A 26,714-nucleotide genomic window follows, 5' to 3' on the forward strand; every position below is an offset into this window, starting at 1 on the left:
AGTCGAGTTCACTATGGAATTTCAGGTGTTGGATGCTGCAGTGTCCTACAATCTTTTGTTGGGTCGACCATGGATCTACGCGGCCAAAGCAGTGCCTTCTACATTGCACCAAATGGTCAACTTCGAGTGGGACAGACAAGAAATCGTGTTATATGGGGAAGATCCCACATGCACCATGAATGATGCCATTGTGCCCTATATAGAAACTGAAGATGATAAGGGACCATGGGTTTATCAGGTCTTCGACACGGTCCCGGTGAATAGAGTGCCCGAGGGTAAAAGCATTCCATGTCCTAGGGTGGCAGCTGCGACCGTCATGGTAGTATCAGAAATGCTGAGTAATGGGTTTGTGCCAGGAAAAGGTCTGGGGGTTGAGCTTCAGGGCATTGTTCAACCTATTTCTCTGCCCAAAAATCTAGACACCTTTGGACTAGGGTTCAAACCAACAGCGGCAGATGTTAGAAGGGCTCGTAAATTGAAAAAGAAAGCTTGGGTTCTTCCCAAACCGATTCCACGCTTGTCCAGGTCCTTTGTCAGGCCGGGTGGCAAGAAACAGTCATTGGAAAAGGTGTCGGGTCCACTGATTGGTGCAGAGGGGAACTTGGATAAGGTGTTCGAGAGGGTATTTGCTGAAGTGAACATGGTTGAGGCCGGAGAAGGGTCAAGCAGAGCAGATATACAGTACATCGGACCATATGCTAACATCAACAATTGGGAAGCTATTCCTCTTCCAATTCGGAGGGAGTCGTGGTAGTGGGTTTTGTTTTCCTTTTGTCACCTGGATTTTTCCAGGGTTTGTAATTCAGTTGCTATGTTCCGTCCGTTTGGATGAGTTAAAACCCTGTTATCTTTACATTCAATGAAATGCAATTTTCTTCTTTCTTCATTCCTAATTTTGTTTCCATTTTTTTTCTTTTCTTTTTGTACAGTTCTTTTTATGTTGATATCAATGATATGACATGCATGAGGAATCTTCGGCCCAGTTTTAAAAGCCAATCTAGCTCAGAAACAATAATACAAGAAATCGCGTGTGATGATGGGGTGGATTGTAACGACGATGAGGCTTATGAGGAAATTAGTAAAGAATTAAGTCACTTTGAAGAAAAACCCAAACCTAACCTAAATGACACAAAAGCAGTTAATCTAGGGGACCAAGACAATGTGCGGGAAACTAAAGTAAGTGTTCATCTGGAGCCACAACTCAAGGAGGAGATAACTAAAGTATTGCATGAGTACAAAGATGTTTTTGCATGGTCGTATGATGATATGCCAGGTCTAAGCACTGATTTGGTGGTTCACAAATTGCCCACTGATCCGGTATTCCCTCCTGTCAAGCAGAAGTTGAGAAAGTTCAAAACGGACATAAGTGTAAAGATCAAACAAGAAATTACCAAGCAATTTGATGCAAAGGTCATTCGGGTTACACGGTATCCCACTTGGTTAGCTAATGTTGTGCCTGTGCCGAAGAAAGATGGCAAGACTAGGGTGTGTGTCGATTATCGAGATCTTAACAAGGCGAGTCCAAAAGACAATTTCCCACTGCCCAACATCCATATACTAATTGACAATTGTGCCAAACATGATATTGGTTCTTTTGTGGATTGTTACGCGGGTTATCATCAAATTCTAATGGATGAGGAAGATGCAGAAAAGACGGCATTCATCACACCGTGGGGAACGTATTGTTATCGGGTCATGCCGTTTGGTTTGAAAAATGCTGGGGAAACTTATATGAGGGCTATGACAACAATATTCCATGATATGATACATAAGGAAATCGAGGTGTACGTGGATGATGTGATCGTGAAGTCTAGACAGCAGTCCGACCATGTCAGAGATTTGAGAAAGTTCTTTCAAAGGCTTCGCAGGTACAATCTTAAGCTCAATCCTGCAAAGTGTGCTTTCGGGGTGCCATCTGGGAAGTTGTTGGGGTATTGAATTAGACCCGTCGAAGATCAAAGTTATTCAGGAATTGCCACCTCCAAGAAATAAAACTGAGGTGATGAGTTTGTTAGGAAGATTGAACTATATCAGTAGGTTCATTGCTCAGCTCACGACAACTTGTGAGCCGATTTTCAAATTGTTGAAGAAAGACGCTGCGGTCAAATGGACTGATGAATGTCAGGAGGCTTTTGATAAGATAAAGGGGTATTTGTCGAACCCACCCGTGTTGGTCCTGCCAGAACCAGGGATGCCTTTGATTCTATATCTGATGATTTTGGATAATTCATTCGGATGTGTACTGGGGCAGCATGATGTTACGGGTAGAAAGGAGCAGGCTATCTACTATCTCAGCAAGAAGTTCACATATTACGAGGTTAAGTATACTCATCTGGAGAGAACATGTTGCGCCCTAACTTGGGTGGCGCAGAAGTTGAAACATTATTTGTCATCCTACAACACTTACCTCATATCTCGCTTGGACCCATTGAAGTATATTTTTCAGAAGCCTATGCCTACAGGGAGGCTTGCAAAGTGGCAGATCCTGCTTACAGAGTTTGACATTATCTATGTGACACTGACTGCAATGAAAGCACAGGCACTAGCCGATCATTTGGCTGAGAACCTTGTCGACGAAGATTATGAACCTTTGAAAACTTATTTCCCTGATGAAGAAGTGATGCACATTGATGAATTGGAACAAGCTGAGAAGCCGGGATGGAAACTTTTCTTTGATGGGGCTGCAAATATGAAAGGCGTGGGAATAGGAGCCGTACTTATTTCTGAAACAGGTCAGCATTACCTTGTTACAACTCGGCTTCGTTTTTACTGTACGAACAACATGTCAGAATATGAGGCGTGTATATTGGGATTGAGATTAGCTGTAGATATGGGTATACGGGAAGTCTTGGTCATGGGTGACTCAGGCCTACTAGTACACCAAATTCAAGGAGAATGGGAAACACGGGATTTAAAACTTATACCATACCGGCAATGTCTGCATGAGCTTTGTCAGCGGTTTCAGGCTATAGAGTTCAGGCACATTCCAAGGATTCATAATGAGGTTGCCGATGCTTTGGCTACTTTGGCGTCGATGTTGTATCATCTAGATAAGGCTTTTGTTGACCCGTTGCAGATTCAGGTCCGTGATCAGCATGCTTACTGTAATATGATAGAAGAGGAACTCGACGGCGAGCCGTGGTTCCATGATATCAAAGAGTACATCAGGACGGGAGTATATCCGGTACAGGCCACCGGTGATCAGAAAAGAATGATTCGGCGATTGGCAAGCGGGTTTTTCTTTAGTGGAGGAGTGTTGTACAAAAGAACTCCAGACCTCGGTTTGTTGAGATGCATGGACGCAAGACAGGCCACATCTATCATGACTGAGGTACATTCCGGAGTTTGTGGACCGCATATGAGTGGGTACGTTCTGGCAAAAAGATTCTCCGAGCAGGTTATTATTGGCTCACTATGGAGCAGGATTGTATCAGTTTTGTGCGTAAATGTCATCAGTGCCAAGTGCATGGAGATTTGATTCATTCTCCACCATCAGAACTACATACGATGTCCGCACCATGGCCTTTTGTTGCATGGGGCATGGATGTTATTGGGCCAATTGATCCAGCAGCATCAAATGGACACAGGTTTATTCTGGTAGCTATAGACTATTTTACCAAATGGGTGGAAGCTAAGACGTTCAAGTCTGTGACTAAGAAAGCTGTGGTCGACTTCGTGCACTCAAATATCATCTGTCAGTTTGGGATTCCGAAGGTAATCATCACGGATAATGGGGCTAATCTTAATAGTCATTTGATGAAGGAGACATGTGAGCAGTTTAAGATTACCCATAGGCATTCTACTCCATACCGTCCCAAGGCAAATGGTGCGGTTGAAGCAGCTAATAAGAATATAAAGAAAATACTCCGGAAGATGGTTAAAGGGTCTAGATAGTGGCATGAGAAATTACCTTTTGCATTATTAGGGTACCGCACCACCGTTTGTACCTCGGTGGGGGAGACTCCTTATTCATTGGTGTATGGCACTGAGGCAGTAATACCTGCAGAGGTGGAAATCCCGTCTCTGCGAATCGTTGTGGAGGCTGAGATCGATGATGATGAATGGGTGAAAATCCGCCTTGAGTAGTTGAGCTTGATTGACGAGAAGAGATTGGCATCAGTGTGTTATGGTCAGCTGTACCAACGAAGAATGGCAAGAGCATACAACAACAAAGTGCGTCCAAGGAAATTCGAAGTCGGACAGTTAGTACTGAGGCGGATTTTGCCTCATTGGGCTGAAGCAAAAGGAAAATTTGCCCCAAATTGGCAGGGACCATTTGTAGTAACCAGAGTGTTGTCTAACGGTGCATTGTATTTGACAGATGTAGAAGGGAAATGTATAGAAATGGCCATCAATTCCGATGCGGTCAAGAGATATTATGTATGATTTCTTTATTTTTGAATGTATCTGTTTGTATTTGGCATATCTTAAAGATTGAAATGACGAAGGCGTTTTGTCCTGCTATCCAAATACTTTTATCCCTTGTCATCCCCTTTGAGCCTTACTTATATTTCATACCCCTCTTTCAGAATCAATGACACTATCAAGGAACACAGGTGCCGAACATAAAAGAAAGAAAAGAAAAGCAAAGGAAAAAGAAAAGAAAAGGAAAGAAAAGAAAAAAAAAGAAAGAAGAAGGAAAAAAGAAGAAAAAAGAGAAAATGAAAAGTGAAGGAAAAGAGAAAGAGAAGAAAAGAAAAAGAAGAAAAGAAAAGGAGAAAAAGAGGAGAAAAGAAAGGAAAAGAAGAAGAAAAGAAAGAAAAGGAAAGAAAAAACACACAACAACAAAGGTAATTATGATACAGTGAACTACGTTTGACTTGATCCCGAAAGGGTATGTAGGCAGCCTTACTCTGAGGTTCAGTCATACCAAAATAAAAATCCAAAAATCTCCAAGCAAGAAACTGGGGCAGAAGTTGTGATTGTTGTGAAAAGTTGGATTCCGAAAGTTGTAATTTGAACCCATTTGAATTGTTTTTGAGCCTTTTATACCTTTTTTTCTAACCCAATCCAAAAGCCTATATTACGGTCCAAAGAAAGACCTTCTGATCAATTTTTGAAAAATGCCAAGTTCGAGCAGGTAGCGGTAATTCGTGGCAATGGCAACACTCTGGTTCAAGCAAGAAGAACAAAAGATAAAAATGAGAGAGTCTTATGGGTGAAAACCCTCACGGGCACCGTAAGGCGATGGGAGCTGAGAGAGAATAAAATGAGAGAGTCTTAGTGGTGAAAACCTTCACGGGCACCTCAAGGCGAAAGTGAGTTGAGAAATGGAAAACTGAGAAAGGTCTATTGATGGAAACCGTTTCGTGGTACCGCAGGAAAACAAGGTTAAGGTCTGGGTAATTCAAACAATTGATGGAAGTTCTGGGCAATGAGTTATGGCAACTGAGAGTTGTTTAGTTGGATCGGTTGGGCCGATTAGTCCGAAATGCATGTCATGACCATTGGTGCCAGCTGTTCCGGTCAGATAAGTTTCTTTTCTTTACTTCATTTTTAGTAGTCATCAGGTTTTGGATTCTTCTTATCCTTAACCCGTAAAACCATTGCATTTCATTCTCTTTTGGGGGTTTTGTTTGTCTAAATGTTCTAATGTCAGTTATGTTCAAAAGCAAGTGGGAAAGGACTTCAAGGCTCACTACCAGCTTCCGAAATTGTGAAGCACAAACGTGGTCAGAGCATGTCAAAAACAACATGATGTCAAGTGGAATACAGGGAATTAACGGAAGTTTCATCGGTGGAATGATTGGGAAATGTCGTGAGAAATGCAAAGGTTCAAACAAAAGGGTCAGAAAAGTGAAATAACAGCATGGGTGTAAAACATTTAGGTCGCCAGAGGTTGGAGAATTTAAAAGTTGGTCAGAAAGTCAAGCGGTTCAGGGTCAGTGCGTGGAAGTCAGTCAACACAAAGCAATGCAGGGGAAGGATTTTTCAGCAAGAATGCCATCAACTAACCACCATTTTAAACTAACGGAATTTTCTTTGATTGAAACAGAGGCAGAAAGTTAGTTGTCGAGGAGGAATTCTCTGTGAGGGAAGAGCAGGTATTAACCCAGTTTAATCGCAAGTGTGGCATGGTTAAAATACAAGAAAATGAAGAGTAGCATAGAGAGATGTAAGTTGTTTCAGGTCTGCATTTTAGAGCAAATTGCACAGTGTTGAGGTGGGGAACCCGCCCCTATAACAGAGGAATACATCTCAGTATGTAACTTTTAAAAGCATGCAAGTTTTAGTTTTAGCCCCTTGTTAGTAGGTGGTAACAAGCCCCAGTTTCCCCAAACTGGGGCAGAAAGTTTTCTTGGTTCGTTTATTTTTGTGAAATCAGGAACCCGTCTGGATAATAGAGGAATACATTTCAAGCTCAGAAGTCAGGAGTCCGCCTGGAGAATAGAGACATTCAATTTCAAATTCAGAAATCAGGAGTCCGCTTGGAGAACAGAGACATACAATTCAAATTTCAAGCAATCAGGAGCCCGCCTGAAGAACAGAGGTGATACAATTCAAATTTTAGTTATCAATCAATTTCTTGTCTAATTTGAAATCAGGAGTCCGCCTGGAGAACAAAGACATTCAATTTCAAAGTTCAGAAGTCAGGAGTCCGCCTGGAGAACAGAGACATACAATTCAAATTTTAAGCAATCAGGAGCCCGCCTGAAGAACAGAGGTGATACAATTCGAATTTTAGTTTTCAATCAATCTCTTGTCTAAATTCGAAATCAGGAGCCCGCCTGGAGAGTGGAGGTATTAAAATTTTTAAGTAGTTGAAGTCAGGAGCCCGCCTGGATAACAGAGGAATACATACAGTTCAAGTTTCAGAAGTTGGGAGCCCGCCCAGATAACAGAGGAATACATTCAAGTTCAAGTTTATTCAAGTCCCGCAAGTTGAAGGGAAAGAACGACATCTTAGTTAGCAATCTGGAGTAGCAACGATGGATTTCATCAAAGGAACGCAAGACGATAAGGAAGTACAAAAACAAGTTTGAAGATTTTAGACAGGATCTTGTAATTCATAGTTTATAGCTTAGTCTAACTTCTTTTATTTTTTACACGGTGTAATAAGGGAGGTCAGCAAGCAGTAGCAGCAGCAGTCGCAGTAAAATCACAGCTCCTGGTAGTCCCAGCTACCAGACATTCCCGAACTACACTGACCTGATTCCTGTTTAGCCCAGGATATATAGGCAACCACTGAAGCAGGGTGCGGTCAAACTTTCCAAAAATGCTTCACACGGAATTTTCAAACGGGCAAAATCGCTCGTATTTGCTCACTTGTCTTTGCACGAAAACTCTTCGTGTTTCCGAGCAAAGAGGGGAAGCTGTGAGCACGTGATTTTTGCCCTATATATGAATAATTCCCAAAAATTCAAACAAAATAATTTTTTCTTTATTTTTACAATTTTTGTGAATTTTGGTGTCATTTTGGGTTAATTGTTAGCATTTTATTTGTGCATTTTTATTCATATGAAAATACAAAAATACGCATTTGCATTGAGGATTTAATTTCATATTTTAGTGATTAATTGGTAATTTAAAGTTGTTTCATATAAAGAAAATGTCAAAAAAAAATGCGCACTTTTTAATTTGTAGAAATTATTTTAATTTTCGTTTTACAAAATAGAATTTAGTTCATTTTGGAAAATCAAGTAATAATTTTAGTATTAATCTAGTCCATAAATTTTATTTGTCATTTTAAAACAAAAAAAATATAAAAATTACAAAGTAAGGAAAAGGAAAAAATAAAGCAAGAGGGAACAATTGATTTAAAAGAAAGGATAAAGAAGAGGGTTGTCTCTATTAAAAGCCAATTGGGCTCAGTTGTGACCAAATTCCCAGCCCAAACCCACTCAGCCGGCCCAAGTCTCTTCCCTTTAACCCGGTCCGCCCTCGTCAGAACCCAAACGACGTCGTTTTGGGGAGTGATCTCAACCGTTGGTTTTTGATCAGACGGTTGAGATCATCCTATGATGTTTGGTATTAATATGTCCGAACGATCCTCCCCACCCCCTCAATCGTCTCTCTCACACGCTCTCACCTCAGAGACGAGGTCACCGACTCCGTCCTAAGTCGCCACCGGAAATCGCCCTACGGCGGCGTTCGAGCTCCAAATACACCCAAAATTTCACCATATACACCTCTCCTCCTCCCCTTCCTATATCCAAGCTCAATTTCTTTCGAATCACAACCCATCTCCTCGAATCTTAGATCGAAAATCCGGTCAAAAACCCTAACTCATCCAATCTGGCTCAAAATCACACCACACCATCCCCAGACTTCCCTCAACCCAAATCCATGACCATCTTCCTTCGAATCTCAGTGAAGCGGCTCGAATTTCAAATCTAAGAGTTTCCGACCAAAACCTTAACCCCAAATCTTTGTGATTTTGGACCGTAATATCCTTAACCATGTGTTCTCTTGTAAAAACACATGGTTAGGGATGTTGCGTGTCAAGAATCTGGAAAGATTCGAACGGCAGTGGTTGACCGGAGTTTTCTCTCCGTCGGTGAGTTTCTCTCCAACTTTCTAAGATCGATTTCCATCAGTGTAGCCTAACAGTCTCTTCTTCTTCTCTATTTGATTTGATCGATTGTGGAAATTGTCCATGGTTAATTCTGATTTTTACTTGTTTTAGTCTAATTTTATTAGTTAAATTAGTTCGTGTTTCTATGCTTTATCAGTTTAGCCGTTTCAATTAACAGTAGGACCTAGGCTCTGAATCATCGTTAGTTTAATTAGTCAGTTGGATTAGTAGTTTATTGATAGTACTTTAGTGTCATTCATGAATAATAGGATTTATTAGTTGAATGAAGTGGTATTAATGTTAATTCAATGCATGTATGGATTCTTGTTCTGATTTTTCCAGGCCTTTGTTCTGTTCTTCTCTTTTGTCCGTTTCTTGCTTATGGATTGATGATTCCGTGATTAGTTGTTAGCTTAGTCTATTCTCATTGTTGATGATTACTTTCGTGTGATTATTGGCTTGGTAGAGTGTGCATTAGGATTAATTGGTAGTATGATTCAGCTTGAATATTTTGCATTAGAGGTGAACCTGGTTGGTTATAGCTGAACAAAATCTTTTGTTTTGACTAACTTTAATTAAATTCTAGCCAGGGTAAGGGATTGGGATCAATCGATTCCAGTCTGCAATTTTCCGACTATTGGAAGGGCATTTTAGGGATGGAAAAGGGTAGTTTCTTTAGGAATAGTAATTTCAAAACAGGGGTAAGGGTAGTAAAGGAATTGCCTAGCTAAAAGAGCACCCTAGGGCCTTCTAGAAGGGTACTTTAGTGTAGATGGTAGCACTATAGAGGTATTTGCTTGCTTAGCAAGTGAAAAATAGAGGGACCAAACTGAAAATAAGGAAGGGCTAATTTGTAAAGTCTAAAATCTGATAGAACCCCATTGTGCCTATAAAAAGGCATGTTCAATGCCTTCATTCCCAAGTTTTGATCTCTAAATATTCCTCCCAAAAATACTCCTCTAGCCTCACAGATCTGAAATTCAAAATTTCAGATCCAAAACCCCTTTAGCTTAGCTTTCTTCAAAGGAAAAAACAAAAACAATAGAAAACCTTCAAAAATCCAAAAAAAGTACTGTTCCATTAGACAATTCAGGTTAATTTTGACTTTTAGTTATTGATCTTCATTCTTCTAGTTCAATACTTGGATTTTGAAACTTCAAATGTTCTCTTGTTTGATTTCGAGCAATTTTGGGTCTGTTTAAACTGGTTTTGGATGAGTTTTGGATTTGCTGAAGTATTCTGGTGCATTTCGAGCTTATTTGAGTGCATTTCAAGTGGTCTTTGGGTGGATTTGTTAGTTTCTGTCTGATTGTTGAATATTTCTGGATTTCTGAATCCATTCCTGGGCTGCTCGTTGTTTTATACTGCTGAAAATTGTTATTGCTGTTGCTGCTCGTCTATTTGCCTTAGCTTGACCTCTTCTCCTTCACTTTTTATTCGAATTCCAGGTACAAACTCGAGACTGACTTAATGTAATTCCTTCATGAAGTGGAAATGCAGTTATTGTTGATCTTCATTTAAGCTTTCACTGTTTTATTAGTTAGTTGCATTACAACTAGTTCTAGGATTTTTGGATGAATTCATTGTTTTAGCTTATTTGTAGTAGACTGTTTAGACTGTTAATGTATAATGGACTGACTGGATTGTTAGAATAGCAATTATTCATTAGCCTTCTTAGTTTAGTTTCATTTTGTAGCATAATTTTGAAATCAGAATCTAGGTAGAACATAAAAGTGATTTTGGAAGCCACGAGCCTTATTTGTACTAATAACTGGAAACTGATTATGATTGGTGTTCATATTATTGTGTGTTAATTCGAATCAGGAACCAAAATAGTTGAGATGCAATTGTGTCCAAATGTTCCAATCACCTCGAATTTGTTCTTAAGCCTTATTAATTGATGAATTGTTAGAGGTCAGTTATGTCCAAATTAACAATTGTTTTGGAAATCGAATTAGGACTAATAAGTAGTTTATTGGTAGTTTAAATTGATGATCATCACCATTTAGTCTTAAATACCTTAGTTGATTCGTTAACGGTAATACATGCTCCATTAGTGTCACGTTTTGCTAGAATTAGTTCATCAGCTTTCTCTGAGTTTGTTTAACTGTGAATATTGTTTGAATCTTGACTCACATTGGTTGAAATTGAAAGTTTGGGCCAACAATGGGCTGCTAAAAGTATCTGAGCCCTCTTCCCTTTTAGTTTAATTGATTCGAGGCCACAAATACCATAATGGGAGGCTTGGGCCCAAGGACAATATCAGAGGACCAAACTTGGACAAACTCGAAGGCCACACTCGTTTGTTGCCGACCAAACGCAGAAGCCTAAAGATGCTGAAGGTCTGAACCATGTGGAAGCCTGGGACCTTAAAAAAAATAGTAGCTTAAATAATACTAATCAATTAGGACTTTTATTTTATTATTAGAGACAAATAAAGTAGAGAATCATAGTTGCTTTTAGGTTTGCCCTTTAAATAATAAATGAGATGAGTCCCGTCAAACAAAATACATAAATTGCGGGGCCCTCAATAAATATTTGTGATAAAAACCTTAAAATTTGGGAGGGTTGTATAGTGAATTTCACAGCCTTCCCCAAAATAATAATACGTTGGAATCTTTAGGCATGATTTAATTAAATTACTTTCTTAAATTCGAGTACGCATTCATGCGGCCCAAATCCAAATCTCGACAAAGTCGAAAGGTGTCGACAACCACGGGTGCATTGGTTGCGACATGGTTCGAGACACATTTTCACGACGTTGCAATTCTTTTAAAAATAATTATAATAAAAGCGGTTCAAAATTAAATAAAAGGCACATAAGCTAGCATGTATTGAAATCATATAACATCAAATACAACAGTTAAGCGACCGTGCTACAACCACGGAGCCCGGAATGCCTAACACCTTCTCTCGGGTTAACAGAATTCCTTACTCGGATTTCTGGTTCGCGGACTGTTAACAGAGTCATAAATTTCCTCGGTTTGGGATTCAACCGGTGACTTGGGACACCATTAATATCCCAAGTGGCGACTCTGAATAATCAATAATTAAATCTCGTTCCGATTGTCCTTTAATTGAAAAAATTCCTTTATGTCCTTGTTGGTGTAGTGAAAAAGGAGGTGTGACAATCATGAGTTCAATTTATAACAAAGTCGCATAAATTGAAGGACTACCATGCAACCCATAGGATGAAGCCTCATGACTACTGCATTTTTGCTCTTTACTAGTTAAACTTAAATATTGAGTAAGGAGTGAAGAAAGACAGATACTTCGTCCAATACTGCTGGATTCTCTTCATAGTTAATTGTGGTTCATCATTAAACAGAAGTTCTGGATGCACAGAGGACTACCAAGAAACCAGGGAAAATATGAGGGGAAGGCCAGACCTTGTTTCAATTACAAATGATAGATTTATCTTTTGTATTTTAGGTCGATAAATTATTGCACTTTTACAAATTTGACCTGGTATTTCGAGTATTTCTCTGCTTTAATGTAATGAGCCATCAAAAATTATTGTTTGTCCATATTAATTACAAACAGAGAGAGAATATAAGATTTTGACATAACAACAAGTTTTATATGGACAATGTATTATGCAAATTGAAATGAATAAATTGTAGTAACTAATAAAACCAATAAGATCTGGTTGCCAAAGAAAATTAAAATGAATAGACAGCAACATGGCTGCTTCCCTATTCTTCGGAGACATAGGCCACAATCAATCTCTATTCCCTACAGGGAATGAACAATTTCATGAGATGAGACACAACATCTAGGCCATGAAGCAATGCATCTTTCAGTTAGGATGGAAGTAGGGCGATTCTATTTCCAGAACTTTACTTTGACTGCAACCTTTACTGAATGCAACTTACTTTATTGAGATGAATGAAACCAACCAGCTTTGAATGAGATGAATAAAGTTAAGTTCTAATCAGAATAGACGAAGATTTAAAATGAAGTCATAAAAGAATTTAACCGGTGAACTTGCTGCAAAGGAATTGCTTTTGATTTGTCGGATACGAAAGCAAACTTTCTTGATGTGGAAGTTTGAAGTCATAGTTGCAATTAAGAATTGCAGGCGTTTGTATTGGAAAAAATTGTATTTAAATATAATGGTGACCTGTCGAGACACGTAGACTGGTCAAATAGTCAAAGAATTATAACTAGCCAAAAGGCACGAGTTGCAACAGATACGAGCAAATGACAGAGGAAGAGACACGGACAGTTATTCAAATAACTCAGCGCTCGTACCTATCTAAGTCATTTATGTCCGAGAATCAAAAAGAATGAATATGATAATAGAAAAGAGTGCAGATACGACATTTAATAGGCATTAAATGTGGAATACGTTAGAGAATTTGTATTGAATGTAATGATTATGTAACGTAGCATCAATGTCTTTAATTACTCATAATAGCCTCATTATGATTTGGGCAAAATGTATATCTCCAAGATATCTATAAAAAAGAGATATCTGATCAATTGTAAGGACACGAAACACTATTGAAATAAACTTTGGTTTACTTGTTTTTCTCTTGATTACTCTCTTGCTACCTAAATTACTTCCTTTTATACATTCTTTTGATTATCAGTAACTCGTGTTCTTCTAAATTCTAGCTTTGACTAAAATTTTATTTTTTGGTTAAACAAATTGGTTCCGTTACCGAAAAACTGATAATCTATTTTCTTTTCACTTAACTTTCCTTGTTGCATCAATTATGTCAAACAACAATGACAACACTCAAGGAAACCAAGAGAACCAACAAAATCAGGGAGATCCACAGAATATTAACACTCAAGTTCCTACTCCACGAGGCTCTCCACGACAATCTCGTGAGGGTACTCCTGATGGGTCTCAAATAAACGAGCATGCTCAATTTGAAAATGCTAAAGTTGTTGATGAAGCTTTGCAGAAATTAATTGCTGCTCAGGTCAGCAAAGCCGTTGAGGCACTTGTTAACCAGTTACCTGTTGCAACACCAAATAATAACACTTTGGAAAATCCTCGTTCCGGGCTTGTTAACTCAGGCAGCGGTGGAACTCCCAGTGAATCACAGGAGAGAGAACCAGGTAATGTAATTAATTCTGATTTACAAAATTTAGTACTAACCTTGCGAAACAGCTCAAGGAGCAAAGTGACCGCATAGAGAAGATACCCGGGGTGCCGCCCATAATCAAAGGGGTAGATATGGATAGATATTCACAACAACCCTGGAAGCCAAGTGCTGCTCCACTCCCTATTCCAAAAAAGTTCAAAATGCCTGATATTCCAAAATATGATGGAACAACAGACCCACGAGATCACGTGACTGCATTCTCAACGGGCGTAAAAGGTAACGAATTGACTAAGCAGGAGATTGAATCAGTATTAGTCAAAAAATATGGTGAAACGCTCACCAAAGGAGCGCTAACATGGTATTCTCTTTTACTCGAAAATTCTATAAATTCTTTTGCTAAGCTTGTAGATTCTTTCATCAAAGCACATTCGGGAGCTCAAAAAGTAGAGAAAAGAATGAAGGATATTTTCAAAATCAAGCAAGGGGACTCAGAACTGCTTAGAGAATTCGTGGACAGATTTCAACGTGAAAGAATGACATTGCCATGTGTACCTGACAACTGGGCAGCTATAGCTTTCACAAGTAATTTGAATGAAAAAAGCTCGGAAGCTACGAGGAGACTCAAGGAAAGCCTTCGAGAATTCCCAGCTACAACGTAGAATGATGTTTATAACAGGTATATCACGAAGCTGAGGATTGAAGAAGATACTGTTCCACGATTTCAAAAAGAAGAAAAGGTAAGTTTGAGATGTAAAGAGACCAAAAAAAGATCCGGTAAAATAGGAACGAGCCTTACATGGGACCTGCGGGAAAGGACTCACGGTCAAAGCAGGATAATCAAAATTACGATCACAGATCAAGAAACATAGAATCAGGTTCTTCATCAAGATTCAGGAACGAGCAAAACGACTATGAGTCACGAGATGATGATAGAAATTTAAAAGCGAAATTCGGTGGTTACAACTTTAACGTCAGCACCTCCGAGCTTGTAGTTGTTTTGAGAAGCATGAGAGATAAGGTTCGATGGCCAAAGGAAATGAGATCGAATCCAAACAAGTGCAACCCTGACCATTGGTGCGAGTTTCATAATGACCACGAACATAAAACAGCAGATTGCAGATTTTTACAAAGTGAAGTTGATCATTTATTAAAACAAGGATATCTTATAGAGTTGTTTAGTGAGAAAGACAAGCAAGCTTATATGAAGAACAGGCAGGAGCCTCCAAGACCACCTTCTCCCAAAAGAACTATCAATGTTATAAGTGGGGGTGAAGACGTCAATGGTATATCATATACTGCAGCTAACAAAATTTCCAAAGTAACAATTACCCACGGGAAACGGGTGCGGCATGTTTTAGAGGAAGACAACATTACATTCAATGACGTAGATGCAGATAGCGTATTAACCCCTCATAACGATGCACTGGTAATATTTTTAATTGTACATGATACTAATGTAAAATGAGTTTTGATTGATCCAGGTAGGTCTGTGAACATTATTTTGCTAAGAGTATTACGTGAGATGCAAGCTGAAGATAAAATGATACCAAAGGCACATACTCTATCTGGATTTGATAATTCTAGTGTCCTCACAAAAGGAGAGGTAACACTCACCACATTCGCTGAAGGAGTCGTCAAAGATACAAAGTTCCAGGTGGTAGATATGAAGATGGCTTACAACATGATTCTTGGGAGACCATGGATCCACGAAATGGATGTTGTTCCTTCAACCTTGGATCAAGTTATTAAATTTCCATCGCCATGGGGAATCTGTCAAATTCGTGGAGATCAATATACAGCTAGGGCTATCAACTCTGTTGCAGATACAAGCACGAGAAATGAAGGTAAATAGCAATCACAGAAGGCAGTTGAGGATACCACAACACAAAGCTCAACTGAACAAGGGCAAACAAATATAGATTCAAGGCCTGATACCATTCAAGAACCAGAAGAGAATGAAAACATCAAAACAACAATAGATGAATTAGAGCCTGTCGTGTTATTTACTCAATGGCCTGATAAAAAAGTCTATGTTGGAGCCAATCTTAACCAAGGTATGAGAGGTAAGTTAATTGAATTTTTGAAAACTAACGTGGACTGCTTTGCTTGGTCCCACTCTGACATGACAGGAATACCACCGGAGGTGATGACTCATAAACTAAATGAAGATCCATCATACCCTCCTGTCAAGCAAAAGAAAAGAAAGCAAGGAACTTTCAAGAATCAAGTGATTCAAGAAGAAGTCCAAAAATTGCTAAAAATTGATTTCATTCGTGAGGTAAAGTATCCTAACTAGTTAGCTAACACTGTTGTAGTTCCAAAGAAGAACGGTAAGTGGCGGGTTTGTGTAGATTACACAGATCTTAATAAAGCCTGCCCTAAAGATTCTTTTCCACTACCACACATAGATCAATTGATTGATGAAACTGTAGGTCACGAACTATTAAGTTTTTTAGATGCATATTCAGGTTATAATCAGATTAAAATGGATCCGGGAGATGAAGAAAAAACTTCATTCATAACAGACAGGGAAACTTACTGTTATAAAGTAATGCCCTTTGGTCTAAAGAATGCAGGTGCAACGTACAGAGGTTAGTTACCAAAATGTTTCACGAGCATTTAGGAAAGACTATGGAGGTATATATAGATGATATGCTTGTTAAAACTCAGTATTCAAAAGATCACATATCACACTTATCTGACACATTTTCAATTTTGCGCAATTTTAATATGAAGTTAAATCCCGAAAAATGTGCATTTGGCATTGCATCAGGTATGTTTTTGGGTTTTCTTGTTTCTAACCATGGTATTGAAGTGAATCCTGCACAGATTAAGGCCATTGAAGAAATCCCTGATATACTTTCAAACAAGAAAAAAGTTCAAAGATTAACAGAGAGAATTGCAGCCTTGGGAAAATTCATTTGTAAATCATCAGAGAAGTGTTTTAAATTCTTCTCAGCCCTTAAGAAGCAGGATCATTTTGAATGGAATGAGGAATGTCAACAGGCACTCAGGAATTTGAAAACGTACTTATCAAATCCACCTTTGCTGGCAAAACCAAAGGCTGGGGAAAAACTACTCATTTACCTTGCCGTTTTGGAAGTTGCGGTAAGCGCTGTTTTGGTCCGAGAAGAACAAGGTAAACAATCCCCTATCTATTATGTTAGTAAATCTTTGTTAGATGCGGAGACGCGGTATCCTCAGTTAGAAAAACTTGCACTTGCATTAATCATGGCATCTAGAAAGTTAAGACCTTACTTTCAGTGTCATCCTATCGCTGTAGTAACTGCCTACCCTTTACGTAATATATTACATAAGCATGAGTTATTAGGTAGGTTAGCTAAGTGGGCAATAGAGTTAAGTGAATATGAAATCAAATACCAACCTAGAACTGCGATAAAATCACAAGTGTTAGCTGATTTCGTGGCTGATTTTAGCCAGGAGATGCAATTAGAAGCAGAATTATTTTTACAGGTATTCAATGGAGCTAACCCGGGAACTTGGAATTTATTCACTGATGGCTTATCTAATGTAAAAGGTGCAGGTTTAGGGATTGTCTTGGTACCACCTACGGGTAAAACCATTCGACAAGCTATTAAATGTCACTCCATAACTAACACTGAAACGGAGTATGAGGCTGTGATTGCAGGTCTAGAATTGGCACAAGAGCTTGGCATAAATCAGATTATAATTAAGAGTGATTCGCAACTCGTGGTTAATCAAATGCTGGGGACTTATACAGCTAGGGAAGCAAGGATGCAACAATACTTAGAAAAGGTACGGGAATTGATAAAGCAATTTCAAACTTGGAAAGTTATACAAATACCAAGGGATGAAAATGTTGAAACGGACGCCCTAGCTAATCTCGCATCTGCAGCTGATGTAGCAAGCGATGCAAACACCTTAGTTATACATTTATTTCATTCAGTTCTCGATCCTGATAAGAATGAGGTAAATTTTAATAATTTAACTTGGGATTGGAGGAACGCGATTGTTGCTTTTTTGCAGTATGGTACCGTCCTTGATAATAAGAAAAAAGCTCATGCGCTTCGAAAGAAGGCTGCTCGGTACTGCTTAAAGCAAGGGAATTTATATCGTAAAATGTTCGGTGGTCCCTTAGCAAGATGCCTCGGACCTTCGCAAATGGATTATGTGATAAAAGAAATACACGAGGGACATTGCAGGAATCACGCAGGAGGAAGGTCATTGGTAAGAACCTTAATTAGGGCAGGTTATTACTGGCCTAAAATGGAAGAAGAAGCAGAAAGTTTTGTGGCCAAATGTTATAAATGTCAAAGGTACAATAACAATATGCATAGACCTGCAGAGTTATTACATTCGGTCATTGCGCCATGGCCATTTATGAAATGGGGAATGGATATCGTGGGTCCATTACCACAAGCAAAAGGACAGGTAAAGTTTCTGCTCATACTCACTGATTATTTTACTAAATGGGTGGAGGCAGGAGCATTTAAACAGGTGCGAGAAAAGGAAGTCAAAGATTTTATTTGGCGGAATATCATATGCCGATTCGGTGTACCAAAGGAGATCGTGTGTGATAATGGCCCTCAACTTATTGGAGCTCAAATCACGAAATTCTTTCAAAGTTGGCAAATTAAAAGGATTACGTCAACACCTTATCATCCGGTGGGTAATGGGCAAGCAGAATCAATGAACAAGGTTATTATCAATAATTTAAAGAAACGATTAGAGGAATAAAAAGGTAACTGTCCTGAAGTGTTACCTGGAGTTTTATGGGCATATAACACAACTGCAAAAATAAGTATAGGAGAAACACCATTTTCATTGGTTTATAGAGCTGAGGCTTTAATTCCAGTTGAGATAGGGGAACCAAGTATACGGTTCATACAGGCGACACAAGAATCTAATGACGAGGAGATGCGGGTCAATCTAGATTTACTCGAGGGGAGGAGAGAAGCTGCATTAATAAGAATGGCAACACAAAAGCAAGTCATAGAACGATATTACAACCGAAAAGCATGCCTCAGATTCTTCAAAGTGGGGGACTTCGTTCTTAAAAAGGTTTTTCAATCTACAAAGGCAGTTAACGCGGGTAAATTAAGTCCAACATGGGAAGGACCCTATAGAGTTCGTGATATTGCAGGAAAGGGAGCATATGAACTAGAGACAATGGATGGCAAGATACTACCTTCGCATTGAAATGTTGTTCATTTGAAGAGATACTATTTCTAAGGAATACCCACGGTCAGGTATCACCATTTTAAATTTAATTTTTGAATTGTTAAAATTTTACTAACAATTTTAGATGATAAGCAAAAAGCTAACCCGTACTAAATGATGAGTCACGACCTGTAAGGCACACGAATAACCTAAAATTCCTGGCCTAGGGTTACAATTATTCTGATAGAAATTCAAACGGGTTAAGTAGTCTTCATCTATAATCGCGCCTTCGAGTCCGTATGTTTTTCCTTTTCAAGAAAAGGACCAAATGAGAGAAACTATCAAGTGCTCGAGGCTTCATACTTCAATACTCAAACACTTGGGGGACTACATAATATACACAGACATGTGTATAAAGAAGGCAAAGAAGATTGAGGAAAAATCAAGCCTAAAAGAGTCAAGTACAGAGTAAAAGTCACAAAGTCACGAGATGGAGCCACGAGCTAAGGCCAAAGAAAAACCTCACTATAGTTAGGGTAAAGGCTATGTGCTAAAACGGGTTATAAGGAAAAACCCCGTGTCTATTATTCTTCTTTTGTAAAAATCTGTCACAAGAAAAACAGTTACGAGAAAGTTATAGATGTAATTCAAATACATGTAAAGTATTATTCAAAACTTGTCAAAGTTATTTCAAAGAAACATGTGTGTTCCTATTTCTTTTATCGTATGATAACACCATTATGAAGTTGAGACGTCTTCTTCATTAAGTGTCGAAATATAAAAGGGCCCTCTTTTATAAAACTCATGTTTAAATTAGTTAGTCATGAGATTAACAGAAGCATTTTCAAAGAGCAAAAATGCAAATTATTCTATAAGTCCTTAAAAATAAAGGCAATAATAAAGCAGACAGAAGTTTAAGATAATAACATGAAAAACTTCTTAATACTTAAAAACTGAAGACTAAGTACGAACTTAGTCATAAAATTATGAAATTGTTTATAGAAATTGCCCCATAAAAGACTTGGGGACTTGCGTTTCCAAAACCAACCCTCAAATGAAGCTAAGGGTTTGATTACAATTTTCCAAAATAAAAACAAAAATAAAATCATTCAAATGATTAAAACTGGTCACTGAGAAGTTTGTGGAACTGAAGCAGGAGCATCAATAGCAGGGGGCTCAATTCGGGCAGGTGTATCAACAGATGCGGTTTCAACTTGGCTTGCAGCAACAGGCTCGATTGGGCTTGAAAGAGTTGGGATACCCGTATCAGCTTCAACATTCACGGGAGCTTCAACCACGGGAGAAGGGAAGTCCTGAGTTTGCTGAGCTTTTTCAATGGTTTCATTGATCTTAGCTAACTCCGACTCCAGGTTGAAGTTTTCTTGGCCAGCTTCAATTAGGGTATCACGACGTGAATTCAAAAATGCCTAACTTACCTCAACAATAGATTTTTCTTCAAGGATCTCATAATCCTTTTCCCAATCAGCAATCTCATTCTTTAGCTCTTCATTTTCAGCCAAGGTGGAGTTATAAGAAGCTTGAAGAGAGGCATGGGAGCTCTCTAAAGCACGCACCTTATCAGCAGAGACTCGAAGGTCTTCTTGTGCTTGAGTTAAGCTTTGCACGAGCTCTCCAGCGTAAACTTCTTTTTGACTCAAAAGAGCATTCAACTCTCTGTTCTCTTCACTGGACTTAGATAGTTGCTCTGAGAAGGAGGATTCGAGACGTTCTGTTTCTTTTTCTGCTTGTCTTGAGGAAGCTTTTACAACCACTAACTCTGAAGTTAAAGCTCGCACCTGCTGCTCTAAGGTACTCTTGCTCTCTTGTAAATCTTCCATATCAATTTTTGCACTCTCAAATTGTTCCTTCCAATTGATCGCCTCCAACTGAGAATCACGTGTTATCTTCTCTGAATCACGTGCTACCTTCTTCAAGAGGGGGATTCTGTTCATCATTTCTGTACCGATAAGATTGGCCTAAAAAAGGAAGGGAAATAAGAATCCCAAAGATAAAAAATTTTACAAAGTAAAGAAGGGAGAGAAGGAAAATACCTTCAAAGTTGCATGCACGATATCATTCATTAGAGTCAGGGAACTATGGCTCTCCAACTTTGCTTTTTCAATTGGGCCAATTAAAGGCTCCAGCCATACATCTGCCTGACCTGACTTCCTCAAAAAGTTGCTATCAGCAGGAACTTCAATAGTTACCCTCCTTATAGCGGCACTTCTACTTGAAGAGCCCACTTCCGTATGATGAATGATGGGAGGGGGAATTGTCAAAAGAGGAGCGGTAGAAGAAGTGAAAATAGTAGAAGAAGGAACAGAAACAGCTGGGGCTGGTAAGAAAGGAATCACAGGCACGAGAGTTGAAAAAGAAGATAAGGGTATTTCATCTAAAAAGGCCCTAAACTTTCACTACCAAAACCACTGATGAAAAGTTGATCAACAGACTCACGGGTATCATGAGGAGTGACATCATCGTCAGGAATTATTACTAGGGTTTCAACAAGTTCGGTAAGAGAAACAGAAAGACGAGGGGAAACTTCAGCTTCGTCATTAGAGACGATGGGTCTCCTAGCTCGTGGCCTCGTCACTAGGGAGCCCCCATCTTCCTCTTCTTTAGAGGCTTTCTCTTCAACAGCTTTCCTTTTCGCAGAAGAAGAACCCAAGACTATTTCTCGGTATCTTTCTAAAGAGATACGGGTCCCAAAGGAGTACGGGTTCCCGAAGAGACACGAGAGGTCGCAACTACTTCAGCAGTAACTCCTCGAATAGAAAATCCTGATATAAAGAAGGATGGGAGTTAGAGAAATAAAGAAAAATATATATGTGCGTGAACGATGAAATAAAGACTCTTGCCATGAGTCTTTACTTTCCAACTGTAACGGTTAGAAAGTGTTCTCCAAGACTTACTGTCACGACCCAAATCCCCGAACCCGGTCGTGATGGCGCCTCTCGTGAAGACAAGGCCAGCCAGACCAAAACAGAATACCTCTTTTAAACTGTTAAATATCATAAATAGTTCTAAGACAAGATATATAACCATAATTTGCGAAAATACGATAACAACAGTAGAAACCATCCCGACACAGCCCAAACCGGGGTGTCACAAGTCACGAGTATCTATTAGGGTGTAAATACAACTACAAGGTCAAATTAGACAAAACATGAATAATGAACAAAAGGGAGAAAAGCGGTGTTGCGAATGCCGGCAGCCACCTCGCTAAACTCCGATAACTCTGCCTCTGATCAGCCAAAAACCCGCTACCGGGTGTATAAATACCTGCATCTGCACACAAGGTGCAGGGAGTAATGTGAGTACTCCGACTCAGTGAGTAATAATAATAAATAAATACTGAAGGCAAGAAATCACGTAAAAACATAAGGCATTCCATACTGAAGCAGTAAAAATCACTTTAAACAGTAAGGCAGTGAGAAATCAAGTGAAAATCCCTTTTTCCAACAAGTAAAGCAAGTAGATTACAAGTGAGTAACAAAAATGATAGAAATGTAAATATCCCCTTGGGCAAAACATGTACAACAAACCGCCCCTCGGGCATAATATCAACAGAACCAGCCCCTCGGGCTCAATATCAGAACAGTACCAGCCCCTTGGGCTCAATATCAGAACAGTAACAGCCCCTCGGGCTCACTCTCAAAATAGTATCAGCCCCTCGGACTACCTCACAATCACTCATATCAGCCCCTCAGGCATAGTATCAATCACTCAGAACAATGGGTACCCGCGCTCACTGTGGGTGTGCAGACTCCGGAGGGGCTCCTTACGGCCCAAGCGCTATATCAAGCCACTTCGTGGCATCATCACTCAGCATATCCTCACATCACTCAAGCCACCGCGTGGCATATAAAGTATCACAAGCCCTCGGCCTCATATCACTCAGCCTCACATCACTCAAGCCACTGCGTGGCGTATAAAGTATCATAGGCCCTCGACCTCATATCACTCAAGCCACCGCATGGCATATAAAGTATCTCAGGTGCTTGGCCTCATATCACTCGGTATATCCTCACATATGGCCCTCGGCCTCACTTAATCCGAAAATTATCACAAGCCCCTCGGGCATTAGTAAAACAGTAGTTCTCAGCCCAAAACATCATTTAGAAATATCATTTAAATTTCAAATCTAAGTAAAAATGGCTGAGTTTGTAAAATAGTAGATATCAACAGGACTGAGTTCAAGTAATAAGTCAAAACAATGAGGAAATAGTGATAAAAATCCCCGAAGGGTTCAAATAATTGGCACGAAGCCCAAATATGACAATCAACCCAAATCATGATGATAACAAATAAGTTTCAGTCAAATACGCGGTAAAATCATCAATCGAGACGGACCAAGTCACAATCCCCAGTAGTAAAAGATCCCACGCTCATCACCCAGCGTGTGCAATCCGGGGTTTCAAACCCTCAGAACATCATTTACAATCATTACTCACCTCGATCTGGTCCAAACTTTGGCCCGCGATGCCTTGCCCGCATGAATCGACCTCCGGATGCTCCAAATCTAGCCACAATAAGTACATAATCATTAAAATATGCTAAGGGAGCGAAGCCCACTCGAAAATATCCAATTTAACATCAAAATCCCGAAATTGCTCAAATCCAGCCCCTGGGCCCACGCTTCGGAATTCGACGAAACTCACAAAATCCGACAACCCATTCAACCACGAGTCCAACCTTACCAAAATTACTAAATTCCGATAACAATTTGACCTCAAAATATTCAAATCTTATTTTCAAATCCCTAGGTCCAAATTCCCAATTTACACCTTAAAAACATGTAATCTAGTCGGATTATTCGATGATAATTCAATATTATGGAGTAGAAATGATCACAAGTGACTTACCTCAAGATTTCCCATGATTTCTTGCTCAAAAATTACCCCAAGCCGTGTTCTTTCACCAGAAAAACGTGAAAATGAGCAAAAAAAACCAAAACAGCATTAATAACCCGATTCTGGTCGCTAAAAGACCCATTCCCGTTACTAAAAGTCCCACATCTGGTCGCTAAAGGTGCGCTCTAGATCCTGCTGCACCAGCAATATTTATTTTTACTAAAAAGGCTCTTAACTCCACCATACAAACTCGGAATTCGATTATGAGTCACAAATAATGATACGAACATAGTCCTTCAATCGAAACTCAATTCGGAGCTCGTTTGCTCAGTGCGATATCTATTTCGCTCGTTAAACAATTAACTCATGTTTCGCGTCAAAAACCCAACCGCGACTTGATGAAATTAGACCAAACTTTCCAGATCACTCCTATAATTTATTATTGAAATTTTGGAAGTCTCGAAATCAAATTTCGATCTCTAGAACTAAAAATGGACCTTTGGATCATTACATGCTTATGCTCAAAACGGCAAAAATCTTCCAAAAACTCTTCCAAAACTTATCCTAGCCTCATGGACCCCGACCAAACATGCCAACATAATTCATAACATCATTCAAACCTGTTCCAATCATCAAAACACCTCAAACAACATCAAATTACCCAAAACTCATCGAATTCAAGCCTAAGTTTCCAAAAACTTCCGAAATACACTTTCGATCAAAAACCTGACCAAACGGTGTCCGAATAACCTGAAATTTTGCACACACATCACAAATGACATAAAGAAGCTACAACAACTCTCGAAATTCCATTCCGACCCTCGGATCAAAATCTCACCTATCAACCGGAATTCGCCAAAATACTAACTTTGCCAATTCGAGCCAAATCCTTCCACGGACTTCCAAAATGAATTCCGATCGCGCTCCTAAGTCATAAATCACCTAATGGAGCTAGCCAAATCATAAAAATTCCGATCCGAGATCATATACAAACAAGTCAACTCTTGGTCAAACCTTTCAAATTCAAAGCTTTCATCTGAGATTGTTCTTTCAAATTCCTTCCGATTTTCCTGAAAACCAAAACCATCGATCTACATCAGTCATAATACATCATACGGGGCAATTCATTCCCGAGAATTGGCGATCAAAGTACAAAAGCTCAAAACGACCGGTCGGGTCGTTACATCCTCCCCCACTTAAATACACGTTCGTCCTCGAACGTACTCAGACTTGTTCTAAAAGCCAACCAATAGTTGAATAACTTTACCATGCATAACCCGGGGGTGATCCCACGTCACCCTATCTCATATAGGTGTGATAACACATAGAAGCTGAAATTACACAACCCAATCTAGCCCATGAATCATAGAACCACACTTTCACTTCTGAAACCATCAATACGATCAAAACCTCACACTCATACACTGAATAGGCCGGAACCAGCTGTAATAGCCCATGCTTGCAACCTTAGGTGCAATTATATGATATACCACATAACTCAAACACTCGTAGCGATAACTTCTATTCACAGCAGCTGCACATAACAACCGAATACCGACAGAAAACCTCTTATCAACTAAAGTCTCATTCCAACACTTTCATATACTGCCAATGATAAATGAAACACGCAATAAACCATAACCATTTCTCAGATCAACCATTCATAAGGCCACTTCTCCTTTGGCAAGGACCATAGTAAATTTCTGAGCCGAACCTCGATATTTATCCTCCCGACATGCTGAAATCGAATCTGTTTGTATTCATTAAAGATCTCAACGATCTCCTCTAATCCAACACACTACTCTGGTGACATGACACATCCGTACAGGCCTAAAACACCACTTGCATAATACGCGCACCAATAAGCAACGGTCCGAACATACTCAAATCATGAAAATGACTCAATTGAAAGAGCTGTACCTCAAGCTCACCAGTACCACTACAACACAAGGCTGAGAACCCATCTCGCATTGTAGGAACATAACACACGAATCTAACCCGCAAGGTCATACCTCCACATAACTTCGCTGTGATGCACGATCCTATCCAACACTATTCCACATGAAACACCTCAAGTCATTATGCTCGAAATCGACAACCACACATAATTTGATGTCTGGAACCAAAGAAATCATTACACCCACGGTGAAACAAATAACATACACCATGCACACCTGATAGGACATAACCAATACGCCGTTCACCGAGCAACACCAAATTACTCTTCCCACTCGACTTCCACTATGAAACCCTAATAGAACTGCACCATATGTGCCTATAACCAACAAGTCATAACGCCTCGCAACACAGAAAGGTAACTCATAGGTCTCCCCAGATTACTAATAATCTCAATAACAGACGAATCAACACACACCTCACCATTGACAACTCGAAGTCAACCAAGCCGTCGTGATACAGAACACACATCCATATAGGTCTACCAATGGACCATACATCAAGTCTAGTCACATACAATATATAAATAATCCTCTGAAGGTTCACAACGACTAAATCATAGCACATACTACCCTCTGACCAACCTTAGCTATATTCTCACAGTCCACAACCGCAATACCTATGATGTATTATTAACTCAACCACATTTCCTTCTTTCTGAAGTGCATACCGGTATCAAGACACACCATTTAGTAATATCATTTACCTAGTCATCTGAAACTGCCTGTGCTGTCTAAGAATTTATGACCTCCTTTCAAAACTGAATTGTGACCTTACATATGCCAATACCCGCCCCACACAACATACCATATATAACATGTCATCCTATGATAAATATGAGAACTTTAAAATCCCTTTTCGATCCACAATCAACTAGATATTCACTAGTCACAAACCTTCCATTGGTCCCATCTAGAAGGAAAATCACTATACATCCCATGTCCATAGAAAATATACATTCCCAAACCGCAGTTAAACCATCAAGAACTCTCCGAGTTCCCTTTGCACAAATCAGACATGTCAGGACTAAATCCTTCTAACTCGATCAAGCTAAGCAAGTCATCAAAACCTAAGAAAATCTCTGCAAAATACCTGAAAGAACTCATTACCTCAAACACACACAGAGAATTAATCATATCCTTACCATACCGATTCGGTCTACTATTAAACTATTCCATCTATCTAAAT

The 26,714-nt window shown here is 39.4% G+C and overlaps 1 protein-coding gene across 1 annotated transcript; it reads left to right on the forward strand.

The window, feature by feature from the left end:
* Positions 1–13,236: 13,236 nt before the first annotated feature.
* On the forward strand, positions 13,237–20,092 carry LOC138887946 (uncharacterized). The gene is made up of 7 exons (XM_070169739.1): positions 13,237–13,588; positions 15,057–15,178; positions 16,312–16,498; positions 16,582–16,714; positions 16,911–17,224; positions 17,504–17,988; positions 20,072–20,092. Exons 1-7 carry the CDS (start codon positions 13,237–13,239, stop codon positions 20,090–20,092), a joined length of 1,614 nt encoding a protein of 537 aa, XP_070025840.1.
* The last annotated feature ends 6,622 nt before the right edge of the window (positions 20,093–26,714 follow it).

Source organism: Nicotiana sylvestris, chromosome 3 (genome assembly GCF_000393655.2).
Source record: "Nicotiana sylvestris chromosome 3, ASM39365v2, whole genome shotgun sequence".
NCBI classification, from domain to species: domain Eukaryota; kingdom Viridiplantae; phylum Streptophyta; class Magnoliopsida; order Solanales; family Solanaceae; genus Nicotiana; species Nicotiana sylvestris.